General features: G+C 41.9%; 1 protein-coding gene across 12 annotated transcripts; it reads left to right on the forward strand.

The window, feature by feature from the left end:
- The first annotated feature begins 548 nt into the window (after positions 1 to 548).
- On the forward strand, positions 549 to 27,677 carry LOC115164639 (RNA-binding protein Musashi homolog 1). 12 transcript variants are annotated; one of them, XM_029717331.1, is made up of 15 exons: positions 550 to 710; positions 1,056 to 1,096; positions 1,911 to 1,992; positions 2,153 to 2,237; positions 7,202 to 7,243; positions 7,948 to 8,040; positions 13,696 to 13,744; positions 14,413 to 14,495; positions 14,601 to 14,718; positions 15,562 to 15,699; positions 16,334 to 16,390; positions 21,591 to 21,647; positions 22,875 to 23,054; positions 25,435 to 25,480; positions 25,653 to 27,677. In XM_029717331.1, the coding sequence occupies exons 1-14, from the start codon at positions 652 to 654 to the stop codon at positions 25,461 to 25,463; spliced, it is 1,113 nt and encodes a 370-aa protein (XP_029573191.1). In that variant the 5' UTR covers positions 550 to 651; the 3' UTR covers positions 25,464 to 25,480; positions 25,653 to 27,677. The 12 variants fall into 12 exon arrangements, with proteins under 12 accessions (XP_029573198.1, XP_029573191.1, XP_029573192.1 ...); XM_029717332.1 differs by having other exon boundaries at positions 22,875 to 23,029; XM_029717333.1 differs by having other exon boundaries at positions 22,896 to 23,050.
- Positions 27,678 to 27,971: the final 294 nt, after the last annotated feature.

Consider the following 27,971-nt stretch of genomic DNA (forward strand, 5'->3'; position numbering starts at 1 on the left):
GGAGCGGGCACACAAGTTTAATAAATCCAATGCTTACAAAAGGACATGTGAAACTCTTGAAATATCCCATCACTGACACCACTGTAGAGATTGAGGGGAAACATCCATCATGGTCCAGTGGTCATGCAGTAACTGGGCAAGCTCCATCTCTCCTGTGGCATAAAGGCCCAGACCTCTTGGCAGAAGTCATAGTAGCACACGTTACACGTCTACTTCTATTTTCAAATATTAATATGGCCAAGCTTAACACCTTAACACCTGATATTTGGAGCCCAGACCAACACAAAAATTAGAATTCCAATTATTTCATACAATATTATTATTTATCCAAATTAGAATACCTTTATTGATATCTCTATTTGTATCTTTTACACGTTTTAAGAAATTGTTGTATTTATTTATATGCGTAAAATAAGCGTGCGTAATTTCGAAATAATGTATGGGATAGAGCCGTGCACCGCTGACGCGGATGAGGGGAACTAGCCCGCACAGCGAGAGGAGGAGTCTACCAGCTCTCCTTGAGCCCGATATACTCCACCCTTCTCTCTGCAACAGCTCGTTCCCCCCTTAAAACCCTTGGCCAAACCCCCGCCCCATCACTCCACTCTGCCTGTTTTTCCATACGGTACAGTCTGAACACACGGGCACGGAATGGAGATGGAAAGGAGCCAGAGCAGCCTGTCATCCACGGACTCCCCTCACGATCCCTGGTAAACTTACCTTCCCCGTCGGCTCTACCTGGTCCTGAGAGCGGATACACCTTCAAGACAAACCCATGAGTTGAAAGAAACTTCCTATTGGAGTATTGAGATGAAGGAGAGCATGCTCGCACTTTTTGTGTTGTTGGTAGCAGTGCTCATCTTCTGAGAGACCGCTCATTCATAGTATTTTTGTGGACAGAGAAAATATATTTTGGTTTTAGTAACGATGTTATAACTTATAATAACTTATATAACGGGTCGACATTTCTAAATAATTGAACTGTCCTCGTTACCTAACATCAAAGCTTACATGTTACATTTACACTTGCATGTGTTTGTTTTTTTGTTTTTTAGCAAAATGTTCATAGGCGGTCTCAGCTGGCAGACGACACAAGGTAAGCTTATTATCGCCTCAAAACTTTATCAAACTTTAAGCCGTTTATTCTCTTATAAAATTCTCAGTCATGAAGCTGTTTAAAATACAAAGTGAGAGTTGGAAATAAGAATCTGTAAAAATCATTGTTTTGATTCAAGATTTCTAAAAGTGATGAATGAGTTGTGCTACTTGTAGACTACTACTCTCGCTTGCCGTCTATATAAATCAAATCTGTGGTCCAATGCTGAAATCAAAGCGCTCATTCAACACAGATCAGAAGCCTACAGGGGGATATAATAAAGAATGCCAAGTTGAAAATAAACCAATCCTAAAGTAATTAGAAAAAACTACCACTGACCTTAGGCTGTAAATCCGTGAAAAATGTGTGTAAACTCCTTTTCCAAAAGTTCTGATCAATAAACCTTGGCAACAGGCTATTGTTCAAGACAACAATTGCACACTTATAACATGGTAAGAGAGGTTTTCTAGCATCTCTTGAGTGATGAGTTATGTCCAGATTCTGTCATTGGATCATAATTGACTCTTATGCGGTATGTAGGTTGATGTAACTTTAAGAGAGCATGTTCTGTATAGGCTGTCATTGTCAACTTTAAACATCCCTTATTTTACGTTCTCATTTCTGGACACTGGACTGTAGCATTGTTGATGTCTGAAGACAATCACAGACTGCGACCATCAGAAAGTTTAACAATGGTGGCTGCAATTTTGCCGTAGTATCAGTGCAATAGTAGTCACACACCACCTGCTGTAGGCTTTTGCTACGGACATACAAAAAAAAATAGCGCACAATTTCTTACTATTCTTTCTTTCAGAGGGATTGAAAGAGTACTTTTGCAAGTATGGCGAGGTGAAAGAGTGCATGGTGATGCGGGATCCAGTTACTAAGCGCTCGAGGTGAGGGAGGCGTCCGCAGTGCAGCGCCCTAACAGAAAAGCTCACAACACAACAGTTCAACTGCTAGTCATGACATAGGTCTAGTTCATTCATATTCAGATTATTATCTGTGTCGATACTTTGTGTTAAATGATTGTATATTCTGATATTTTTTTTGAAGGGGTTTTGGATTTGTCACTTTTGTTGACCAGGCCGGTGTGGATTCAGTTTCGGCAGTAACCAGGCATGAGTTGGATTCAAAAACAGTGAGTTATTAAACCACTAAAAGCATTCATGTTGACGAGCATACTCTTCTAGTCTTATCACTTCCATTTCACCCAATACTACAAGACATGTTTCCATTCTCAAGAACTAACTGAAACATTATTGCAAATGGCTGTAGCAGTTTGATCACTTTGAATAGTCTTTTAGACACTACTTGTTCTACTTTTTTCAAGTTCTTACATTATCTCTGGGAAATAAGTTGAATATAAATAAAAAATAATGTAAATATAGATAGGCCTACATTATTGCCTTTATATGGCACTATTAAAGAAGTTGCCATTACTAACTTTAATTTAAACTGGACTAATAAACGAGGCTACTTGTAAAATACTTTGGAATGCTGTTCCCATTATGATGTGCAAGTGTTCTTCACACGTGAAGTGTAATGGGATCTAAAATCTACATGTTGAACCATGGAGGAAAGCTCAGGAATAGACTGGGCTACAGAATGTGCTCTCTCTCCCCTCACCCTCCCACAGTGAAACGGTCAAGAAAGTGTTACTCAGTGTCAATTTCCATGGTAACTGGGGGACCCAGACAGGGTTGTGCTCAATAGCACAGTCTCTGCTTCATAGCAAACTCATCATCAAACTTTCCGCATGCTGTTTTGTGTTTCAGTTTACAAGTATGTCTTATGTGAACAAATGAATGAATGAATTAGTGCCTCTGCACCCTGAAACCAGTAAGCTACAGATGTTGATGTAGTTGGGGCAAGATAGTGATTTTCCTAACATCATATAGGTGCTATTCCATAGGGAGTGTCAGAGTAACCACTACCATATGGAATGGCATTATGATCACTTGTGGGAAAACTAAAAGACATTTCAGAACTTCATTAGCAAAATCAAAGATTGCCCCATTGTTTCAGACATAACCTGTTTCTATGTGTACATGTGCGTGAGGGAATGCGTGTAACTTGTGTTTGTAAAACTCTGTGGTGTGTGTGTGTCTTTGTAAGTAATGAATGTGGGCTGGTCTGGGAACAATGCTGCCCGTTGGTCGCCATAGGGACGGCTGAGTTCCCCCTTACTGGGTGGGAGTGGTGACGGCTGTGGGTAGATCAGTGATGGCTGGGGGTAGATCAGTGATGGCTGGGGGTAGATCAGTGATGGCTGGGGGTAGATCAGTGTATTGAAATTTATTGAGGCCCTTTCTCCCATTTTTGTGTTTGGAGTGGGACACCATCTCAACATATCTACAGATACACACAAGGAAGATTTGTAGACACTTAAGAGGACACCACTCAGGAAGGAAGGAAGGATTAAAAGGGGTCATAGTCAGGGTGGAGCACTTTATGGGATGGGAACGGGACAGTTTCAAAGTAGTACAGTAGTTTTGCACAAGCATTCTGTACAGAAGTATGGAAAGTGGTTTGTAGATAAACAATAGACCAAAGTCTGACCAAATCAAAAGTTACTGCAGCAGTCTGATTTGGCATGATGATAACCTAGAATGGGGACTTTAATGGTTAGTCGCCATGGCTTTTTTGTCTCCATTATACTTCCCTCCAAAGAAAATGGACACAAAACCAACATCTTTGAAAATGATAATTTCTTCAATACCAAACTAGCCAACAGTTTAAGCTCATAGCAAAACCCTAGAGCAGTAATAGGTTAGATCAATGTGATGTCAGCTGGAGGGAGCTTGGCTGACTGGTTGGTAACAGGGTGGGACTGTGCTCTGCATGGATGGTACTCTGTGGCATCTTTAGAGTGTGTGTTTCTGGCAAGGAGAAGGCTCAGTGACCAGCGGCAGGGGTGGGATGGTGAGTAGAGTAGGCTTTAGTTTAGAGAGAATACCCTGCCCCCTCTCCTCTCTCGCAGCCACAGGCAGGTTATCCTGTTAGAGAGTTCTCCAGTGGCAACAGAAAGAATGTGCCCTGCTCTGACAGACTGAACTGCTCCAGGACAACAATGGAGAGAGGTTTACTCAGACGGGAGAGTAGAGGGCAACTATTCTCAGAGTTGGAGAGGAATTAATGGACTTTTATTTGTAGCTGCTAGCACACTGTCTGCTAGTGACTTGAGTAGCCCATCTACCCATCTATGCAGAATTATTATATTATGTTGTTGTAAGATTATACTAGCTCCCCATGGTGTCTACAACAAAATGTTCTTGGGTCCTAGTTGACACAAGTTGACGGAGCGGGATAGACTGGCTGGCTGCTATGGGATTTTGATAGAGAGTGCCCTATCTGAGTGACGTTGGACATTAAAGGTTTAGAATAGTGTTTGAGGGAAAATTAGTTTTACAAGATATTATGTCATCCTACATTTCTTCAGCATAGCTTTAGCACAAGGATACTTCAATAGGCAGATATACAGTATACTGATGATAACAACAGTAGTTCAATCCCAAGTGCTTCAAGTTACAGAGTGTTAAAGACCCCTGCAGCTTGTAGAACATATTCTGTCTAAACATGGAGAACTGTGTCAGTCGGACTCAGTCCTGAATATGGACATTGGTGCTGTCCCACACCTGCTATGCACCCACAAGGCAGGTGCTCAGTCCTAAGAAAAGGAAAATATTAACCTGTCCTAAATATTGTCCAGGTCAGATCAAAGCAGTTTGAGACATCCTAAAATCAATAATTCTATTGATTATAGAATACGATGTTTCAGTTCACCCTAATGTGAAGAGACTAACAAGCTGACCCAGAAGGAAGAAGATGAGGAGGAGGAAGGGAGGGAAGGTGGCAGGAGGGATCACCCCATCTGTGATTAGTATGGCTCTACAAAGCAGCTAATAGGATTGAAGGAAAAATGCTTGGGTTGTACTTCTGAGTCACAGATATTTTACTTGACAGTGTGTTTGACCCCTGAGTTTGTGTGCGTTGCTAACTAAGGCCGGGTTGTGCACCTCACCAACTGTTGCCTATGGTTGGACAGTAATTGATCAAAGGCATTGTTCTGATTTGATAAACCCCCTTGCCTTCTTCTTAGACTCAGCTCTGTGGACGGTGGGGGGGAGCCTGGGTTACGGCCTGGCCTGTCTCTCCAACACCTCTGCCACGTTTAGCATTCTGGAACTGTTACCATCTAATAAATATGTGATCATTAGATTTTTTATTCAATTTGCATGATCATGTCTGTTATTTTGTCATAAATATAGAAGAAAGGGGGCATTTCATTTTTTCTAAAATGAATTGTTTATGCGGGTCATTCATTTTGTTTTTAAAAATACTTTTATTAAAAAGTTACCTCACCTGTCTAATGTCCATATTTCCCCCCATGGATGTGTGTTGGTTGCTCTATGTTGATTTTGTCTGTTTGTTTGTTTTTGAATGTGCACAGGAGTGTTGGACATCAGGAGGGTTGGTGACCGGAGGTGACTATCAGAGTAGTCTAGAGACCATAGAACTAAACAGTAGACTGCATCCGATACTCCGTCCAGTCTAGCCTAGCCTTCTCACACTGCTCTATAGAACCTACACTACACATGTAGACTAAACACTGTACTTTACTCTGGTAAACACACGTGGTTTACCATAGAGGCTCTAGCGGTTTACTGTAGTTCTGCTCTACCCCGTCATGGTTACGGACTAATATAGTGCTCTTAGCACTGTACTGTCTTACTGTCTCGTAGCATAACAACAGTACTGCGTGGAGTAGTCTAGTCATTCTTTAGTTCTGTTAGATAAGTATAGACTAATACTATAGCTAGAGGTCTCCAATTGCTGTACTATAGTCTCTATAGTTGCATCTTTTTGGCATGGTGTAGTTGCTCTTTATCCAATCAGAGTAAATGACTATATTGTAAATGTATGAATTCAAATGGGTTTTGCTTTTGTGTGACACATATCATGGTGAATCTACAATTGACCTGACAGTTTATGTAGTTGCATTGTTATTATATTTATTTAGTATTATTATTATCGTCATCATATTTCAGTCTCTGCACTGTAAGTGATAGCTTAGCTCTCACGTTTACTGATGCTGTTAGAGCAGAGGTCAACACAGTGGAAGAACTGTGTGATGAAAACACTATGAAATGTTGATTTTTAAATAGCGCACAAGATTATCATATTGTCTTAGCGGGAGAGGGAGGCAAAAACAAACAAACACAAACAAAATGAGGCTGATGTGCTGTCAGTGTGTGAGGTTGATGGCTCTCTCCTCTGTTTGCGTCCGTCCATTCTCCCTCCTTGTCTTCCTCTTGTTCTGTACTGTTTCTCCCTTTCTTCAGCTCACTGTGTCTCTTTCTCTGTCCTTTTTTGCGGAGGTGAGATGTGTTTGTAATTGTAGTGCCTGTGTGAGATTCCAGGAGATCACATGTCACATGTTGGTGACGAGAGGAGGAGAGGGCTTAGGAAGGCAGGCCAGAGAGGAGAGGCACCTCTGTGCTTCTGTCACTCCAACATTCCCACACATTCTACCTGCACAAGTACACCAATAGACCAGCACTTCTGAGGTTGGAGCAGTATTCAGCTCTGGCCAGTGCACGGTGTAGGCCAATTGGGTTATTGTTAGAATGAAGTTAGATTTGGAACTAAGTCATTCTCATTTTATCAGCAGATTCTTTCAATTCAAAACGTTTTATTAGTCACATGCTTCGTAAACAACAGGTGTAGACTAACAGTGAGATGGTTACTTACGGGTCCTTTTCCAACAATGCTGAGAAGAGAACATTTCTTCAAAGAGAAAGCACATTTTATACTCAACATTTTTTTCACCTTCTATGCCCCACCTTGTGGAAACAATTACCCCTCTATCTATCCTCTACTTGTCTTATTCCTCTAGGTCTCATAATGACCTATGTACTGGTGTAGCGTTATAACCCAAACACCCATGCTAAGGAACCCTTACAGGATGAGGCAAGGAGCACCATCAAAGAGACCATAACCATGGACTTGGTTCACACAGATTCACCTGATTGCATGGGCTAGTTTATCTGTATTGAGCTGTGTGTGTAAACAGGCCTTTCTCCTCTTAACTCCCTCCTCTAGATTGATCCGAAAGTTGCGTTCCCGCGTAGAGCCCAGCCCAAGGTGAGTGAGCCAGTCTAGCCATTATTTGTCAGGGCTTAATCAGTCCAGTGTGAATGACATTGCTGGGAGGGAGCAGGTTAGCCTGTGCTTGCTGTGTTTAGCTTTTCACATTCTATCTGGGCTAATGCCTTGTAATGAGATGAACATGACTGCTGCTGTGACATCACTGTGCTCCGTACACTCTTATGTGATCAAGTGGCTTTTGTTAACACCTTATACAGCACAATAATGTCCATGGTATATTCTCAAGAGCCTAAAGTGTATATGGCAAGTTCACCGGCATTAATGCTGATTGTGGTAGCAGAAGTAATTTTCTACATAAGCAGTGCAATAGTATGTTAATAATGTACTGTACTGTTGGTCGTGATGGCATAAAGATCAACATAAAGTCTATGACCATTTTGTGGTTATACATGGGCAGAGCTATTTCATCTGATTCCTTTACTTGTCATGCAAAGTGGCCTTTTAGGGGCTTTAGGGGAAATTGGAAACATGCCTGTTGGTGGTTTTTCCATTAGCACCTGAATTATTTGATCATTTAGACGAAACACATGAGATGATAACACAAACATATGATGGACAATACCAGGCTACCCAACGACAGCCACCATTAATGGTTGATCTTAACCCTTGGTTTGATCACAGTTACTCATTCATGAATCCATTCTCCATCCATTAATAAACTGACCCATTTCTCCTTGCAGCTAGTGACTCGGACCAAGAAGATCTTTGTTGGAGGTCTGTCCGTGAACACGACCATCGAGGATGTTAAGGCGTATTTCGACCAGTTCGGAAAGGTAAGCAGCATGTAAGCTAGTATTGCTATTGAATGTGACTTTTTAAAATGTTTTATTTAGCTAGCTAGGTAGTTAACATTAGCTAGCGCTAGTCGGTTGTACCGGCACCAACACTTAGGTATTTCTCCTCCTATAGCTTGGCCTCAAGCTTCTTTTTAAATGGTGTGCCAACATGTAATTAATGTGAATTTTTTATCATTATAAGCTGTGATACACATACAGTGCATTCGGAAAGTATTCATATCGCTTGACTTTTTCCACATTTTGTTACATTACAGTTTTATTCTAAAATGTATTAAATTGTTTTTTTTACCCCCTCATCAATCTACACACAATACCCCAAAATGACAAAGCTAAAAAGTTTTTTTTAAATAATAAAAAAATACAAAAAATATGAAATATTACATTTACATAAGTATTCAGACCCTTTACTCAGTACTTTGTTGAAGCATGTTTAGCAACGATTACAGCCTTGAGTCTTCTTGGATATGACGCTACAAGCTTGGCACACCGGTATTAGGGGAGTTTCTCCCATTCTTCTCTGCAGATCCTCTCAAGCTCTGTCAGGTTGGATTGGGAGAGTCACTGCACAGCTATTTTCAGGTCTTTCCAGAGATGTCCGATCAGGTTCAAGTTGGTATTCAGGCCAAAGAGTTCAATCTTGGTTTCATCAGACCAGAGAATCTTGTTTCTCATGGTCTGAGAGTCCTTTAGGTGCCTTTTGGCAAACTCCAAGCGGGCTGTCATGTGCCTTTTACTGAGGAGTGGCTTCCTTCTTGCCACTCTACCATAAAGGCCTGATTGGTATAGTGCTGCAGAGATGGTTGTCCTTCTGGAAGGTTCTCCCATTGCCACAGAGGAACTCTGGAGTTCTGTCAGAGTGACCATCAGGTTCTTCGTCACTTCCCTGACCAAGGCCTTTCTCTCCAGATTGCTCAGTTTGGCCGGGGGGACAGCTCTAGGAAGAGTCTTGGTGGTTCAAAACTTCTTACATTTAAGAATGATGGAGGCCACTGTGTTCTTGGAGACCTTCAATGCTGCAGAAATGTTTGGGTACCCTTCCCCAGATCTGTGCCTTGACACAATCCTGTCTCGGAGCTCTACGGACAATTCCTTCGACCTCATGGCTTGGTTTTTGCTCTGACTTGCACTGTCAACTGTGGGACCTTATATAGACTATGTGCCTTTCCAAATCATGTCCAATTAATTGAATTTACCACAGGTGGACTCCAATCAAGTTGTAGAAACATCTCAAGGATGATCAATGGAAACAGGATACACCTGAGCTCAATTTCGAGTCTCATAGCAAAGGGTCTAAATACTTAGGTAAATAAGGTATTTAGGTTTTTTATTTTTAATACAAATTCATAAAACCTGTTTTGGCTTTGTCTTTATGGGGTATTGTGTATAGATTAATGAGTAAAAAAATATTTAATCCAAGTTTAGAATAAGGCTGTAACATAACAAAATATGGGAAAAAGTGAAGTGGTCTGAATACTTTCCAAATGCCCTGTAGAATCGCAATACATATTGTATCTGCACCTGAGTATTGTGACAATTTTATAGCATGATGTCCCTGGCAATTCCCAGCCCTAGTACAGTGGTTCCCAAACTGTGGGGCACGCCCCCCTAGGGTCGACAGGGGCGGTGCGGGGGTCCAGCTTTCAACTTAATCTTGAAAGTTGTAATAGTAGAATGCACAAGGTGCAATTTCAAAATCCTCAGTTTTCCTCTTGTCATGTTAGTCATTGTATACCTTGGAGAGACATTTATAACTTGTCAGAAATGTCCAGATCAACTAGCCCAGGTCAGCTAATGTTTTTTAGCTAGGTTTTTTTAGCCCAAAGATTTTGTTGGAATGTTTGAGTCACTTAAATATCACATGAATACACATTAGACATGGCAAAATGTATAGAATTGTAAGAAAATGTACTTTAAAACTGCACAATATCTCTGCACCCATGACAAAATGTGTAGAATTGCAGGAAAAAAGCTTTAAACCTGCAAAATGTTCTCTCTGCCAACAACAGTTTGTGTTATGAACAGTGCCTATAGAAATCGACGTGGCGGGTGCACGCGCAGGGGTGGTGTGGGATGTTCCCCAATGCTGGAAGGGGGGACTGAGTGAAAAGGTTTGGGAACCCCTGTCCTAGTAAACGTGTCTGGATCTCATAGCCATTAAAACCAGTAGATAGTAATAGCGCTGACGTCATTCACGAATTCCTATGGAAAACTCTTGATGGCGCATGAAACCGGAAGTATTTGAATTTGAAGGGCGCCATATTGCTGAATGGGGCTGAATGGCACCAAAAAATCTTTACATATCATTGTGAAAGTGGCCGTAGCTAGCAAAGGATCATGGTCGATGTAGTCATTTTCATCCTGCCTGAGAGAGTCAACCGGCAGCCTTCTCGTAGCCTGCCGACCCGTGATTGGTCTGTGTCAGCAAGTGGTCCTGTGTGACGACAAATGTAGTAGTCGGATTGGATCACTATTTAATTAAATATATCGATTTGTAGCGAACTTTTAAATAATTCACCTTGGGGATTTATGCCGATCGTAATTTACATAGGCTTTCCTGCCTGGCTTTTGGCACGGCTAGGTTGCTACACAGTAGCCGACCAACAGAGCTCCAGACCGGACACAGGTGGGCTGGTGGATCTGTTTCTTAGACTGTGTTGTTGAGGGGAGGAGGGAGTGGAGATGAGTGGGATGATGCATCCTCCTCCATGGCAGTGTTTCCTCAACACGTCTCACATCTTTGTTGTTTAGATGAAACTGATTGCTGAGGTAAGGCTAAACATTAAGTGGAATAGAAGAGTTGCTTTGGAAGAAAGGAGAGTTACTTGTGGGAGGGGTGGAGGGGAAGAGGGATAGAGAGAGTAGAACCAGAGTGGACAGGCTTAGGGAGGTATGGAGCACTAGGCTAAGTTAGGGAAAATAGGGAGCAAAAAGTTTTGGAGTGAGTGTGTGTGGCAATGGTGGGGAGGGATTATCAGAATCTGAATTAATCTGATGTAACAGCTGCTTCTACCCCAACCCCCTCCTGGCCCATTACCGTGGTGACCCGGCTTGCCCATTGTCCCCAAGTAATTCAGCGGGCAAGGGGTTTTGTGTTGAGGGTGGGGGGGGTGTGTCAACCCAGAAGTTGTGTAGCAATAACACTCGTCGACCAACGGTCAAAACAGACCCAAACCAACATACTTTTCACTTCCAGTCTGTCATCAGTTCATAGATATTTATTTGAATATCCGTAGTGTACTGTTTTTCTCTTCCCACCATAGATTCCAAGGGTCTTGAAATGCAGACTGGAGAGAATAAATGAAGGGTGAGTGATAGAGAGAGAGAGAGAAAGGAACTAGGCCAGAGAGATGGGGTGCAGGGATTTAGTGGGACTATTAGGTATTTGAACAAAGCTAGGCAAATATTTAGTTAGTTTGTACAGGAGTTTAGTATTTACAAGGATGAGCACTTTGAATCTTTAAAATATTCTTACTTGTTGACACTGTACCTATTTTAAACAGGCAAAACTTAAAATAGTGGCCGCAGGTAACCTACAGAAGTAGGTAAGTTGCAATTCAATAGGAAATCAGATAAACCAATGAGCCTGGATGCTAACTAGATTAGCTTTCAACCCCAGTAATAGGCTGAGGCAAAGCTCATTTATATAGTTTAGTCAGCCATTAGTAAGTCTAGTCTAGCCAGTCAGGGCAGAGTTTGATTATGTAATATTACATTTGAAGTCTTGATAGTTGAAATGGTACTTCCTGTATCTATCATATACAATACTGTATGTGACACATGAAATGCTTCACTCCCAATCATAAAACAGCATGAATGGAATGAGAGAGATGGATGGATTGAGAAATGTAGGCTCCAGCCATCCATGGAAGTTCCTGATTATACTGCCTCACTGGACCTTTTGTATTCTGTCCTGCTCTGGACAAGGGGGTGGAGAGAGAGATGGGGAGAGAATGACAGGGAGGATGAGCGGTGGAAGAGGGAAATATTGTCCAGTGCGCCATTAAAATGTCCCGTGTTTGAAATATCTAGGTTTAAAGGACAGTTATTGATTTAGAAACATTTTGTTAAATGAGGACATTATTGCCGTTTTAACTTTTAATTGCACTGGGTGCTTGTGGTTAATCTCTGTTGATAACTCTATAGCACATGTGAATAACATATCTTAAGTGTTAGTTCTGCCTTTTTGCGAGTTGTAGATTTCAGCATATAATTCAGCTTCTAATTCAGTCCAGTTTGGTGGTGTAAACCGTGGAGTGACGTTGTCTGTGGTGTTCCATTGCTGTGTCATGGGGCTTGGCCTAGAAAGAGGCAGTCCTGGTTAGGGAGACAGGAGGGGTGATAGGGAAATGTCAGAGTGGAAGGAGTCAGTGATTTGAGAGGGCTAAGACCAACAGGTCTTCTTTCACACTGGCTGGAGGCACTCCTCCCTCACCCTTGACCTTTCTGCGTGCAAGCTGCCCAGTGATATCCCCAAGCACGAACACACACTCACTCTGACACACACTCACTCTGACACACACTCACTGACACTAACACAATGTACCAGTTCTGGGTGGAACCGTATAGGCTTGTCAATGGTTCTGGCAAAAAGTTAGGTGGAACCATGTACACCTGTCAATGGCTTTATAACAAACCGAAACACATTTTATGTGGAAAACTCAGATTCATTTAGGAGTTTATTTGAATTTAGGAGTTTATTTCAATTATAATAGGTGTGTGATATTTCATGCTTTTTTTATTAGATTTTGTATTGAAAGGTATTAGTCTGGGTTCAGTTGAAGGATATACCTGGGACTCTTCACTTTGAAGGGGGGGGGGCAGAGAGGGAGAGAGAAAGGGCACAAGTAGAGGAGGAGTTATGGCTGGCTGTGCCAACAGACAAAGCCTCCACACCTCTTTGTTCTCTTGCTCCCATTCTTTGTCTCTCTCTGTTCTCCTCCCTCCCTATTTTGTCCCATACTTTCTGTCTCCACCTTTATCTCACGACACTGTATCTTCTCTCTCACTCTCTCACACACACTCATCTCTACCTCACTATGGTCTATACCCGTGTTCTCTCCCCAGTCCCTCTTCTTGTCATCAACTCTATACTTGCCCACATTTTTACTTTACTTATTGTACCCCCTACCACTCTCTCTGTTTCTCTCTCTCTCTCTCACCCTCTTGTCTCTCTCTCGTACACATTCTCTCTCTCTTCACAAATAGTGCTTGTTGCCCGATAAAGCTCTTTAGGAGAACTTCTTGCACAATTGCCATGGGAAGGGCAAACTTTCGAAAGTAGGGGGAATGAGGATGGATTATGTCTTCTTTTTCAAAGAGGTTGCGACAATGCAGTTCAGAGGCAGGAAATCTAACAGTGAAGGGTTTCTAATTTTGTCATGAATCAAACCTTTCCTAGCGACCATCTTGTGCCCATGCACCACAAATGTCCCCTCAAGATTTTTTCCGTTTTTTTCCTTATTATCCTTCCCTCTCCTCCTCTGTAACCCCCCTCCTCCTCATTCTGCCCTTTCCATCCATCTGTTGCTGAGCCTCCCTGCAGAACTTGAGAAGGGATGAGGTCAGACAATATGGTGCGAGGGTGCGTTATTTGAGGTGATGTGTGTACAACTCTGTGTTTGTCTCGTCTAGGTTGACGATGCCATGCTCATGTTTGACAAGACCACCAACAGACACAGAGGTGAGACTCTATCTCTATATCCTCAACAACAATTTTTTTTTAAACATTTTGGTCATTTAGCAGACACTTTTATAGTTAGTGCATCCATCTTAATGTAGCTAGCTAGGTTAGACAACCACGTATCACAATCGGAGTAAGTAAAACTTTTCTCCAGAAAGAAACTATCAGCAAAGTCAATGCTAGTAGGAAAAAACCACTACCCCCCCATAGGCTGAGCAGGAAGAACTGAGCATGAGGAGAGGAACGAGGCTAGGCTAATTAGTCCCTTAATCGGGATCAGGATAAAGCCTCCTTAAGCTCCTCCTCCCCACCCTGGGACTGATCGATTATGACAGCCCACCAGCTTTACTGGGCTGAGGGAGGAGGGGAGGCTCTCTGGCCTAGCCAGGAGGGATGGGAGGGAGGAGGGGATGAGCCAGGAACAGCACCCCAGAGGGGGGAGGGTGCCAACATTCTAAGCAGTTATTACAGGACCTAATACAGGAGGGGGTTAGCAGCAGTGCATTAGCCCCACACTCTAACCCCCTAGAGACAGTGGAAGGGATTTACCCAAACTTGGGTCTGATATGTTCAGTAATGGGAACAAGAGCTTTAATCCATTGTGTCGTGCACAATGCTTCATGAGTTGAACCTCCTCACATACATTATTTGTATTTTGTCTACTCCAGGATTTGGCTTTGTCACGTTTGAGAATGAGGACGTGGTAGATAAAGTGTGTGAGATCCACTTCCATGAGATAAATAACAAAATGGTGAGCTAAGAAGGCCGTATATCAATCCTTCGTAATTCAATACACAATGTAATTGTGAGAGGTGTAGTTGTTGACTGTTTGTTCCCCCTCGTGTGTTTCTGACAGGTGGAGTGTAAGAAGGCTCAGCCCAAGGAAGTGATGTCACCCATGGGCTCGGCCAGGGGGCGCTCTCGGGTGATGCCCTATGGCATGGACGCTTTCATGCTGGGTATCGGCATGCTGGGTAAGCTCATAGTGACGATGAGGACGACAGTAATGCCAGCGATGATGATGTGGCCTTTTATATCTTGTTACTCCATATCGTCAAATGACTGTGAAACACTGTAAAGAATCTTCTCGTAATATCATATTTTACATCATGTGGAGATAATTTACCACAGAAAGTACAACCGCTAGGGGACAGATGTCATACTCTTTATAGGATCATCTCCCCATAATAAGATCATTCCATACTTGAGCCTGCCAACTGAAAAGTCTATTAAAACATGTACTACCAAATTAGTTTAAGTGGTACCCTGGAATGTATGCAATCTATGGTATTAGGGTAAAGTAGTGCTTGTATGTGTGTTATATTGCTATTTATGAAATCCCAAATGACACATTGGCTTCCTTACCCTGTAAGCAGTCAATGGACAAGGTATGACAGCAATCCATGCTTTGGCTTAGTTTCCCTGGCACTGTTTCCAAATGCTAACGCTTTAGCATTTGTGGCAAAAGTCCCATTGAAGTTATGGTACCGATATTAGCATTTTTCACCAATGCATGGATTGCTGTTATACCCTATCCTTAGACTGCTTACAGGGTAAGGAAATCAGCATGTCATTTTGTCATTTGGCGTTAAATGACACCACCATCATCTACTGTTCAGTCTGAGAACTGCAATATTCACAATGACATTGGCAGGACAAGGGGAATTATAGTCAAGGGTACAGTTGTTAAGTTAGATCAACTGTGGGCTGAGCATACATACACTAAATATCCTATTGGCTGATCTAGACTAGAGAATGTAATTGACTGCATTGTTTCTATGAACCTGTTGTTACATTGACAGTATCCTCTTTCACAGGCAGGGGGCAGCACTGTTTCACTCAAACACAGACCCATGACTGTCCTTTCGCCATAGGTTACCCAGGGTTCCAGGCAGCTACGTATGCTAGTCGAAGTTACACTGGCATCACCCCTGGATATACCTATCAATTCCCTGGTAAGAAGCTACTCCTCCACCCATTCATACTCCCTTGAGTCAATCATGGCCATTTTGCCCGTTCCTTGGACCATCACTGAGCAGTAGAGGAGTCCAATCATTTGACGATGGTTGTGTAATTCTTAGGGTTTATTCATTTCCAGTTGGTGTGTGTTTAGACTCTTCATAATGCATATAGCTCCCACAAAATACAGACAAACTCTTTAACCAATACACACACATGCCTCCATGGAAGCTCATAAAGCACTCTGTGTGTGTCATTGGCTGCTTGTAAATATCAGGGAGTGGAATTACATATGCTTTGCATGCTTTGTGTGTGGTTGTATGTGTTAGTAAGAGAAAGAGAGAGAGTGGGTGTGTTTGTGAGGGCCAGTATATTCTTAATCCATCCTAATGTATTAGGCTTGTACGACCAGTTAAGCAAATGAATTCTTCGGCTACGTCAATCTGCCACTTCCCATTCCCTCTCTTCTTTCATTTCTTCCTCTTACTGCATCTCTCCAGCTCAGTGTTGTGTTCCCCTGTTGTCACCCTAGTTGTGTGTTCTCTGCAGGTGTGTGTATGTGTACGGATGAGTGTGTCCCTTGCTTCACTGGTGGTGTGTTTCAACAGCACTCTGATGTTTTTGTTCTAGAATTCCATTTAGAGAGGACCCCCCTTCTGACATCATCCCACCCCCCTGAGCTCACAGGTCAGTCCCTCCTCTGGCCTTTACAAGCAGCTTGCTGTCAGTCTGCTACACACCCCTTTACTGTGCTGCAAACTAGTTATTACACAGTGACACCAGTAATTACGCAGTAATTACACACTACAGAGTCGTGGGCTTGCACTCATCAGTGTTTTTGTTAATATACACTACCGTTCAAAAGTTTGGGGTCACTTAGAAATTTCCTTGTTTTTGGAAGAAAAGCACATTTTTTTGTCAATAAAATAACATCAAATTGATCAGAAATACAGTGTAGACATTGGTAATGTTGTAAATGACTATTGTAGCTGGAAACGGCAGATTTTTTATGGACTATCTACATAGGTGTACAAGAGGCCCATCATCAGCAACCATCACTCCTGTGTTCCAATGGCAAGTTGTGTTAGCTAATCCAAGTTTATCATTTTAAAAGGCTAATTGAGCATTAGAAAACCCTTTTGCAATTATGTTAGCACAGCTGAAAACGGTTGTTCGGATTAAAGAAGCAATAAAACTGGCCTTCTTTAGCCTAGTTGAGTATCTGGAGCATCAGCATTTGTGGGTTCGATTACAGGCTCAAAATGGCCAAAAGCAAACAGACGCCTCACAAGTCCTTAACTGGCAGCTTCATTAAATAGTAGTCGCAAAACACCAGTCTCAACATCAACAGTGAAGAGGTGACTCTGGGATGCTGGCCTTCTAGGCAGAGTCCCTCTGTCCAGTGTCTGTGTTATTTTGCCCATCTTAATCTTTTATTTTTATTGGCCAGTCTGAGATATGGCTTTTTATTTACAACTCTGCCTAGAAGGCCAGCATCCCGGAGTCGCCTCTTCAATATTGACGTTGAGACTGGTGTTTTGCGAGTACTATTTAATGAAACTGCCAGCTGAGGACTTGTGAGGCATCTGTTTCTCAAACTAGACACTCTAATGTACTTGTCCTCTTGCTCAGTTGTGCACCGGGGCCTCCCACTCCTCTTTCTATTCTGGTTAGAGACAGCTTGCGCTGTTCTGTGAAGAGAGTAGTACACAGCGTTTGTCATGGATCCCTCTGGAACTTTCATTGTGCACACCTGGCCCCTATTCCCACTGATTGTATTTGTATATATGTGCCCTTTCTTCACCATGGTGCGGTCGATTATTGTTACAATGTCCGTTGGTGCGTGCGAGTACCTGTGCTGTGTGTTTTGGGCTTTCGTGCCCTTGTGGATTACGCAGATGATTACGGGTCTCGTCCCGTGTGTTAATCATTGTGCTAGTATGTTATTTATTTGAGGTATTCCTCACTCTTTTGTTTGGGTTTCAACCCTGTGTTTTGTGTACGTGTTTGTTTGGTCTTCGTCCCCGTGCCTTTACACGGCACGCCGTAATTTGGGCTGAATAAAAAACGCATTCCTGCGCCTGTCCCCCGAATCTCTTCATGCCGACGTGACAGAATAATCGACCATTGAGGGAGACAGCGGGAATGGCCCATCCGACGACGCTGCAACTGGTCCATCCGGCACCGCCGCAACTTCGGCAGCTGCAACTGGGTTGTCTGACGTCGCCACAACGGGTCCGTCCGACGATGGGATGCTACAACAGCAGCTACAACTGGCCCGTCCGCCGCCGCCACAACCGGACCATCCGACGCCACTGCCACTGGTCCGTCTGACGCCACCACAACTTCAGCAGCGGCAATTGGCCCATCCGACGACGACGCTACTTCGGCAGCTGCATCGGGTCCTGTTCGACCCGCGCTGCGTTCCTGTGATCGTCCCGGTGTCGGGGGGGTACTCTCATGGATCCCTCCGGAACTTTCATCACGCACACCTAACCCCTATTCCCACTGATTAGTATTTGTATATACAGTTGAAGTCAGAAGTTTACATACACTTAGGTTGGAGTCCTTAAAACTCATTTTTCAACCACTCCACAAATTTCTTGTTTACAAACTATAGTTTTTGGCAAGTCGGTTAGGACATCTACTTTGTGCATGACACAAGTCATTTTTCCAACAATTGTTTACAGACAGATTATTTGACATATAATTCACTGTATCACAATTCCAGTGGGTCAGAAGTTTACATACACTAAGTTGACTGTGCTTTTAAACAGCTTGGAAAATTACAGAAAATGATGACATGGCTTTAGAAGCTTTGGATAGGCTAATTGACATCATTTGAGTCAATTGGAGGTGGACCTGTGGATGTATTTCAAGGCCTACTTTCAAACTCAGTGCCTCTTTGCTTGACATCACGGGAAAATCATGGGACAATCAAAGGAAATCAGCCAAGACTTCAGAAAAACATTGTAGACCTCCACAAGTCTGGTTCTTCCTTGGGAGCAATTTCCAAATGCCTGAAGGTACCAAGTTCATCTGTACAAACAATAGTACGCAAGTATAAACACCATGGGACCACGCAGCCACCATCCCGCTCAGGAAGGAGACACCTTCTGTCTTCTAGAGATGAACGTACTTTGGTGCGAAAATTGCAAATCAATCCCAGAACAACAGCAAAGGACCTTGTGAAGATGCTGGAGGAAACCGGTACAAAAGTATCTATATCCACAGTAAAACGAGTCCTATATCGACATAACCTGAAACGCCTCTCAGCAAGGAAGAAGCCACTGCTCCAAAACCGTCATAAAAAAGCCAGACTACTGTTTGCAACAGCACATGGGGACAAATATTGTACTTTTTGGAGAAATGTCCTCTGGTCTGGTGAAACAAAAATAGAACTGTTTGGCCATAATGACCATCGTTATGTTAGGAGGAAAAAGGGGGAGGCTTGCAAGCCGAAGAACCCCATCCCAACCGTGAAGCAGAGGGGGGCAGCATCATGTTGTGGGGGTGATTTGCTGCAGGAGAGACTGGTGCACTTCACAAAATAGATGGCATCATGAGGAGGAAAATTATGTGGATATATTGAAGCAACATATCAAGACATCAGTCAGGAAGCTAAAGCTTGGCTGCAAATGGGTCTTCCAAATGGACAATGACCCCAAGCATACTTCCAAAGTTTTGGCAAAATGGCTTAAGGACAACAAAGTCAAGGTATTGGAGTGGCCATTACAAAGCCAGGACCTCAATTCCATTGAAAATTTGTGATCAGAACTGAAAAAGTGTGTGCAAGCAAGGAGGCCTACGAACCTGACTCAGTTACACCAGCTCTGTCAGGAGGAATGGGCCAAAATTCACCCAACTTATTGTGGGAAGCTTGTGGTCTTCAACCCGAAATATTTGACCCATGTTAAACAATTAAAAGGCAATGCTACCAAATACTTATTGAGTGTATGTAAACTTCTGACCCACTGGGAATGCGATGAAAGAAATAAAACCTGAAATAAATCATTCTCTCTGCTATTTGTCTGACATTTCACATTCTTAAAATAAAGTGGTGATCCTAACTGACCTAAAACAGGGAATTATTACTAGGATTAAATGTCAGGATTTGTGAAAAACTGACTTTAAATGTATTTGACAAAGGTGTATGTAAACTTCCGACTTCAACTGTATGTGCCCTTTGGTTTCCATGGTCTTGTCGATTATTGTTACTATGTCTGTTGGTGCGTGTGAGTACCTGTGCTGTCTGTTTTGGCTTTCGTGCCATTATGGATTGCGCAGATGATTACGGGTCTGGTCCCGTGTATTAATCATTGTGCGCGTGTGTATTTATTTGAAGTACTCCTCGCTCAGTTGTTTGGGTTTCAACCCTGTGTTTTTGTTACGTGTTTGTTTGGTCTTCGTCCCCGTGCCTTTACACAGCACGCCGTAATTTGGGCTGAATAAAAAAAACTATTACGCATTCCTGCGCCTGTCTCCCGGATCATTCATGCCAATGTGACAGCGTTGTACAAGATCTTCAGTTTCTTGGCAATTTCTCTTATGGAATTGCCTTCATTTCTCAGAACAAGAATAGACTGACGAGTTTCAGAAGAAAGTTCTTTGTTTCTGGCCATTTTGAGCCTGTAATTGAAACCCACAAATGCTGATGCAGATTTGGCATGGGTCCTCAGATCCTCAAAAAGTTCTACAGCTGCGTCATTGAGAGTATGCTAACTGGTTGCATCACTGCCTGGTATGGCAACTGCTTGCCTCCGACCGCAAGGCACTACAGAGGCTAGTGCGAACAGCCCAGTACATTACTGGGGCCAAGCTTCCTGCCATCCAGGACCTCTACCAGCCGGTGTCAGAGGAAAGCCTAAAAATTGTCAAAGACTCCAGCCACCCTAGTCATAGACTGTTCTCTCTGCTACCGCACTGCAAGTGGTACCGGAGCGCCAAGTCTAGGTCCAAGAGGCTTCTAAACAGCTTCTACCCCCAAGCCATAAGACTCCTGAACATCTAATCAAATGGCCACCCAGACTATTTGCATTGCCCCTCCCCTCTCCACACCAATGCCACTCTCTGTTGTCATCTATGCATAGTCACTTTAATTAACTTTACCTAAATGTACATAGTACCTCAACTAATCGGTGCCCCCTCACATTGACTCTGTACCGGCACCCCCTGTATATATTGTTATTTTTACTGATGCTTTTTAATTACTTGTTACTTTTATCTCTTTTTCTTATCCGTATCTTTTGAAACTGCACTGTTGGTTAGGGGCTTGTAAGTAAGCATTTCACTGTAAGGTCTACACCTGTTGTATTCGGCGCATGTGTCTAATAAAATTTGATTTTGATTTGATGCTCCAGATACTCAACTAGTCTAAAGAAGGCCAGTTTTATTACTTCTTTAATCAGAACAACCGTTTTCAGCTATGCTAACATAGTTGCAAAAGGGTTTTCTAATGATCAATTAGCCTTTTAAAATGATAAACTTGGATTAGCTAACACAACTTGCCATTGGAACACAGGAGTGATGGTTGCTGATAACGGGCCTCTGTACACCTATGTAGATATTCCATAAAAAATATGCCGTTTCCAGCTACAATAGTCATTTACAACATTAACAAAGTCTACACTGTATTTCTGATCAATTTGATGTTATTTTAATGGACAAAAAATGTGCTTTTCTTTCAAAACAAGGACATTTCTAAGTGACCCCAAACTTTTGAACGGTAGTGTACCTTGCGCTATGTAGCTCCATATGTTAGAGTTTTGACATGATGTTGATGATAATGGTAAAACTCATTTTCTGACTGACTTGTCTAGAGAGGTCATGTATGTTTTTGTAGCCTGAGCTGGATGTGTAACCTGTTGTACCTCCTCTTCCCTATCAGCCATTCCTCTGTCGGCATACGGACCAATGGCAGCAGCGGCAGCAGCAGTAGCTAGAGGTATGTCGGTGCTGTTTAAGATGAGGGAGGACGATTTTTCTTCTATTACAGCATATTGGATGACTGTCATTCATATTCCATTCACCCAGTTCAATGTAACAGTGATAGATTTAGGCTACTACATGATACTCAGATTCTCCCTATACACATCATGAGGTTGCTACAACATAGCCTAAGAATAAACATTTACAATGTAGGTGCACAGGTCAAGAGACAAATTTGAGTAATCAAGGTGAAAGACAGTGACACGTTCAATATCGTCTTGCACGTCAAGCTCAAGGATGGGCAACTGGCGGCATGCGTACCAATTAAAAACTATAACTTACTGTTGAGAGTTAGAATAATAGAATACACAAGGTGCAATTTTTTCACTCAATTAGATCATGTCAACTAAAATGTTTTTGATTGGTAAGTTAGTCTAGCGGCCAGCTATCTAAACTTTTAGTAAGCATGGTCGAATTACTGACCGGTATGGGGCCCTTTGATCATCAGTTATCATATTAAAAACGGTAAACATTTGCCTCCACCCCATGGCAAAATGTGTAGAATTGCAGCAAACTTGCTTTAAAATGGCAACATTTTCTCTACGCCCCATGGCAAAATGTGCAGAATTTAAGGAAATTAACTTTAAAACTTTTTTCTCTCTCTTCGCTGTCATGAGGGTGGCCACTAAAATGTTCTAGATTCATTCTCTGATCCTTTGATTGGGTGGATTACACGTCAGTTCATGCTGCAAGAGCTCTGATAGGTTGGAGGACGTCCTCCGGAAGTTGTCGTAATTACTGTGTAAGTCTATGGAAAGGGGTGAGAACCATGAGATTTTGTATTGAAGTCAATGTACCCAGAGGAGGACGGAAACTAGCTGTCCTCCGGCTACACCATGGTGCTACCCTACTGTTGATTCTACTGTAGACCTTCATTGTAAAACAGTGTGTTTTAATTAATTATATGGTTACGTGAATATATTTAGTACAGTTTTATCAAAAAAGGAACACTTTTTTAATGTTTCACAATTTTTCTGAAATTCACTGAGGAGGATGGTCCTCCCCTTCCTCCTCTGAGGAGCCTCCACTGGTATGAGGGGTTGAAAGACTGAAAACCTCTCTCATCTGTATCTCTGCCAGGGTATGACTGAATGGAGAAATTGTCTGTTTGTTGTACAGTATTTCTTGTGTGTACTTAATTCTGTGACTGTCCACTTATTTGCATCTGTATTTGATATATTAGGCTCCACCCCCTCTCGTTCAGGAGGGTTCCTGGGAACCAGCAGCCCTGGCCCAATGGCAGACTTGTATGCAGCAGCCAATCAGGAGTCTGCTGTCAGCAGCTACCTCAGCGCTGCAAGCCCCTCCCCAAGCACTGGGTTTGGCCACAGTCTGGGGGTAAGACACAGCCCTTATCACGTAGGTATTTTAGACCCTATTCATTTTTGGTAATGCAAACTATCTGTTCAGTTTGTCATAGGAAGAATATCTATGCCTCATAGCAGTGCTTCTAAGATGTTGAGTGCAATATCAAATAAAATCTACGTTTATTGGTCATGTACACAGATTTGCAGATGTTATCACAGGTGCAGCGAAATTATTGTTTTTCTAGCTCTAACAGTGCAGTAATACAAAACAATACACACACAATCCAAAAAGTTAAAAGAAAGAAATGTTGAAATCAATTCAGTTAACAACCCAAATAGCACTGTAACAGTAATCCAAACGCAATCTATGCATATGTACACTGGATTAATTTATACAAGATATACTAGGAATGATATGTATAGCAGTAGATATGTTAGAATGAACTATGTCAAGAATCCACTATATACAGTACATTCAGAAAGTATTCAGACCCATTGACTTTTTCCATATTTTGTTACGTTACAGCCTTATTCTAAAATTGATTAAATAAAAATGTTTCCTCATCAATCTACACACAATTCCCCATAATGACAAAGGGAAACAGGTTTTTAGAAATGTTTGATAATTTATAACAAATAAAAAACATAAGTATTCAGACCCTTTGCTATGAGATATTGAGCTCAGGTGTATCCTGTTTCCATTGATCATCCTTGAGATGTTTCTACAACTTGATTGGAGTCCATGATTGGTAAATTCAATTGATTGCACATGATTTGGAAAGGCACACACCTGTCTATATAAGGTCCCACAGTTGACAGTGCATGTCAGAGCAAAAACCCAAGCCATTAGAGCGAAGGAATTGTCTGTAGAGCTTCGAGACAGGATTGTGTTGAGGCACAGATCTGGGAAAAGGTACCAAAAGATATCTGCAGCATTGAATGTCCCCGAAAACACAGTGGCCTCCATCATTCTTAAATGGAAGAAGTTTGGAACCACCAAGACTCTTCCTAGAGCCAAACTGAGCAATCAGGGGAGAAGGGCCTTGGTCAGGGAGGTGACCAAGGCTTCAGAGCGCTCAGAACCTCGGAAGGTGAACCTTCGCACCAGTCTAACAGGAAAACGACCCTAAGCACACAGCCAAGACAATGCAGGAGTTGCTTCAGGGCAAGTCTCTGAATGTCCTTGAGTGGCCCAGCCAGAGCCCGGACTTGTACCTGATCGAGCATCTCTGGAGAGACCTGAAAATAGCTGTGCAGCGACGCTCCCCATCCAACCTGACAGAACTTGAGAGGATCTGCAGAGAAGAATGGGAGAAACTCCCCAAATACAGGTGTGCCAAGCTTGAAGCGTCATACCCAAGAAGACTGGAGGCTGTGGTGCTTGAAGCGTCATACCCAAGAAGACTGGAGGCTGTGGTGCTTGAAGCGTCATACCCAAGAAGACTGGAGGCTGTGGTGCTTGAAGCGTCATACCCAAGAAGACTGGAGGCTGTGGTGCTTGAAGCGTCATACCCAAGAAGACTGGAGGCTGTGGTGCTTGAAGCGTCATACCCAAGAAGACTAGAGGCTGTGGTGCTTGAAGCGTCATACCCAAGAAGACTGGAGGCTGTGGTGCTTGAAGCGTCATACCCAGGAAGACTGGAGGCTGTGGTGCTTGAAGCGTCATACCCAAGAAGACTAGAGGCTGTGGTGCTTGAACAAGGTATTTAGTAAAGGTTCCGAATACTTATGTAAATGTGATATTTCAGTTTTGTATTTTTTATACATTTGCAAAAATTTTTAAAAACCTGTTTTTGCTTTGTCATTATGGGGAATTCTGTGTAGATAGATGAAAAAAAACCAATGTAATAATTTTTAGAATAAGGCTGTAACGTAACAAAATGTGGAAAAAGTCAAGGGGTCTGAATACTTTCTGACTGCACTGTAAATACATATCCGGTGTATAAACAGTGTAACTAAAATGCAATGTACAGTAGTAGAAATAGTGTATAGACAGTATGGTCAGTATGTGAATAAAAAAGGTGTGTGTATAGCATATAGGGTGAGTTGAATACATTATATACATATAAAGTGCAGAAAACAATATGTTAACATTATTAAAGTGACCGGTGTTCTATTTACATAGGGCAGCGGTCTCTAAGGTGCATACTGGGTGGTAGCTGGCTAGTGACAGTGTCTGAGTGTCCATTCCTTTGTTATGACTGTATGAGCATCTGTCTGTCATTGTGTAACTGATAAAAAAAGGTCAAATGAACAAGTAATGTTGCTCTCGTGTAATGAGAGCCTATCTACACTGTCTATTTTGACAGACTTGTCTGGCAGATTTGGTGAGGGTTGTGTTATTGTATTGTTGAGTGTGATGTTGGTGGTTGTGTTGTGTTGTGATGACTGGGCGCTCCCTCTAATCACTCCTGTGTGTCTGACTGCTCCCTACAGGGCCCTCTGATTGCTACGGCTTTCACTAACGGCTACCACTGAGAGAGTGAGTCTGCTGATACACCCACCCACAGCATCACATACTCAAAAGTGTCATGTTCCATTCAAATGAATCACTCTAATTTACTGTACATTTATTGTAACTAATGTGTGGTCTAATATATGTGGTCTAATAGAAACATGAAAATAAAATAAACATTGTCTCTATTTCTCTGCAGGTCTGTGATCTGAGAGATGGAAGGAGTTGAAGCTGCTTTGAGCTGATCCGACTCTCTATGGTTACTCCTCTCTGGCTGTGTGACCCTGCAGTTTGGACCCTGACCCTTGACCCCTGATGTCCCCGCCCCTCCTCCCACTGAGGATCTCTCTTCTTCAGACTTCCTGTGTTCTGTCTTAACATCACCTCCTGTCTAACATGTTACTGTAGTTAGCAGAAAGGAACAACAGCCTTTAAAATGTTTCTGCTTGTATTAGAAAGATGCAGATAATTCTAGCTACTTTTTTCTTTTGTTTTATTTCACTTAAATGTTTTGTGAAAATTGTAATGTAATCTCATATGTCTTGATTCTTTGTTTAGTTTTTGGGAAATATTTTGTCAGAAGGTGTTTTATTGAGAGGCGGAGAGGGAGAAAGAGTGATCTCCAGGTACGAAATATGTGAAGGACTGGAACAATAATTTCTACTGAATAAGTGTATATTTGTCTTTTAGTTCATACTGAATTTTAACAGAAAATGTCTGATTAATGAATTAAATTTTAAAAATGTATTACAATGTTGAAAATGTATATCTTGGTAGGTTTTTAACAAGCATTTGTTATACTAATAATGATCAAAGTAACAAAATTGATAGTCATGAGTCTATTTCCAGTCAGATTGAACCGTGTGATGTCTGTTTTTGTAAAATATTGTAAATATAACTGTATTTTGCATTCTGCAAAAAAATGAAGGGTGTTGGGAGGGCAGGGGAAATGGTACGATGGTATTTGTTTTCAGCAGATGGTTTTATAGTTTCATTGGAAACCCAGACTGGAAATCCAGACTGTTCCATATCATAGTATAATAGAGACGGGAGGTCAGTCATCATCACAGGCATTGTCAGACACAAACTGTGTTTTTGTCAGTCAGTTTTATCATTCTCTTTCCACTGGACAACATTCATGACACTAACATGAAGTTATGATATAGTTTTATGGGAGGGTTTATGTGCTGGTTTATTACTGATGTATTTGTTTGATTCATAATATTTCGTTGTGTTAGTTGTGAGCCTGGCCCAGGTCTGTCAGAGTAAAAGGGTTTTCTCCTATACTGTGAATTCACCCAGGAATCCCTTTTATCAGCACTGGGAGAGAGAAAGCTTGAGATGTTACATTAACGTGGGATACTCCTTTAATATGAGAAAAACTAGCTGTTTCTATCCTCATTACTTGGTACTGTGTTATTTTCTTGTTGTTTTAGAATGATCATTTTTAATATGTAATGGTTGTAAAGGAAAATGAAGGACAAGCATGCAGAAACAAGTCGTAAAACAGTTTCACAATGGTACGATTTTACGACTCAATTCTTCTGCAGATTGTGTTGATGTGTGTGAGTGCGCATTTGTGTGTGTGTGTGTGCATTGTATGGCTATATGTGGTCACACTTATTGGCATCATGTGTGAAATGTATTGTCAGGGAATGGATACATTGGTGGTAAATGTGAATGTATTACTGCTAATTTGGTTTGTTACTGAACTTCCTTGTCTCTTTCGGTGAGTGGAAGGGATTTGTTCATTTCTAAGTGAACACTATCTCAGAGGTGGTCCTGAGGCTCTTCCATGATGAGATTGTATGTATTTCTCAACCCCTCCTCCACACCAACAGAGACACTACATATCTACTGGGTGACACAGACTGTAGCCATGAAACTCATAAGAAGCAATATACTTTTTTAAGAGAACGCAATCGTTTTGTTCAGAAATTTTACGTTGTTGCACTGGGAGGTCAAAATAAAGTGTTTTAATGTTATGGTTAGTTTAAGAAAAAGAGGCACTGTCAATTTCTATCACCAAGTTGTAGATTTTGATATTTTTCTAAGCCTGCTGGTTGCCACGGTGTTGCAGCCTTTGGATTCTGTGTTTACTCTGGAAGGTAATGTTCTTGTCAACACTGTAACCCTCTTTCAGTTATTTTTCTTCCTGTTTTCTCTTTTTTTCTTTGGAAAAAAACTTTTAAAAATTCCTAATAAATTATTTTAAAACATTCCATTTATGCTTTGAGTTGTAACTGTCTTTCCAAACATTGTTTTCATGAAAAGGTTTACAAACAGTATAAGAGGAGGAAGGGAGGGGGAAGTAATGGATTGATTTAAGCTCCAAAAGGTGTAGCTACATAAAAGTAAAAATGGTGACATAACATGACTAGTATACTGTATGTCAGATATAAAGGGATTGCAGTCTCTCCATAGACTACTTTCAAGGTTAGGAAACATTCAAGCAATTTAGTCATTTAGGTTAACTAGCCCCAATGTGTTATGCATCCATATTGGAAATGTAAGCATA

The sequence above is a fragment of the Salmo trutta genome, chromosome 27 (genome assembly GCF_901001165.1).
Source record: "Salmo trutta chromosome 27, fSalTru1.1, whole genome shotgun sequence".
NCBI lineage: Eukaryota > Metazoa > Chordata > Actinopteri > Salmoniformes > Salmonidae > Salmo > Salmo trutta.

Excerpts from the sequence above, each read along its gene's own strand:
- LOC115164639 (XM_029717330.1), top strand. The coding sequence starts at position 652 with ATGGAGATGGAAAGGAGCCAGAGCAGCCTGTCATCCACGGACTCCCCT. Across the intron at positions 711-1,055 it reads GACTCCCCTCACGATCCCTG|CAAAATGTTCATAGGCGGTC; the intron begins GTAAACTTACCT and ends TTTGTTTTTTAG. Across the intron at positions 2,238-7,201 it reads ATGAGTTGGATTCAAAAACA|ATTGATCCGAAAGTTGCGTT; the intron begins GTGAGTTATTAA and ends TCCCTCCTCTAG.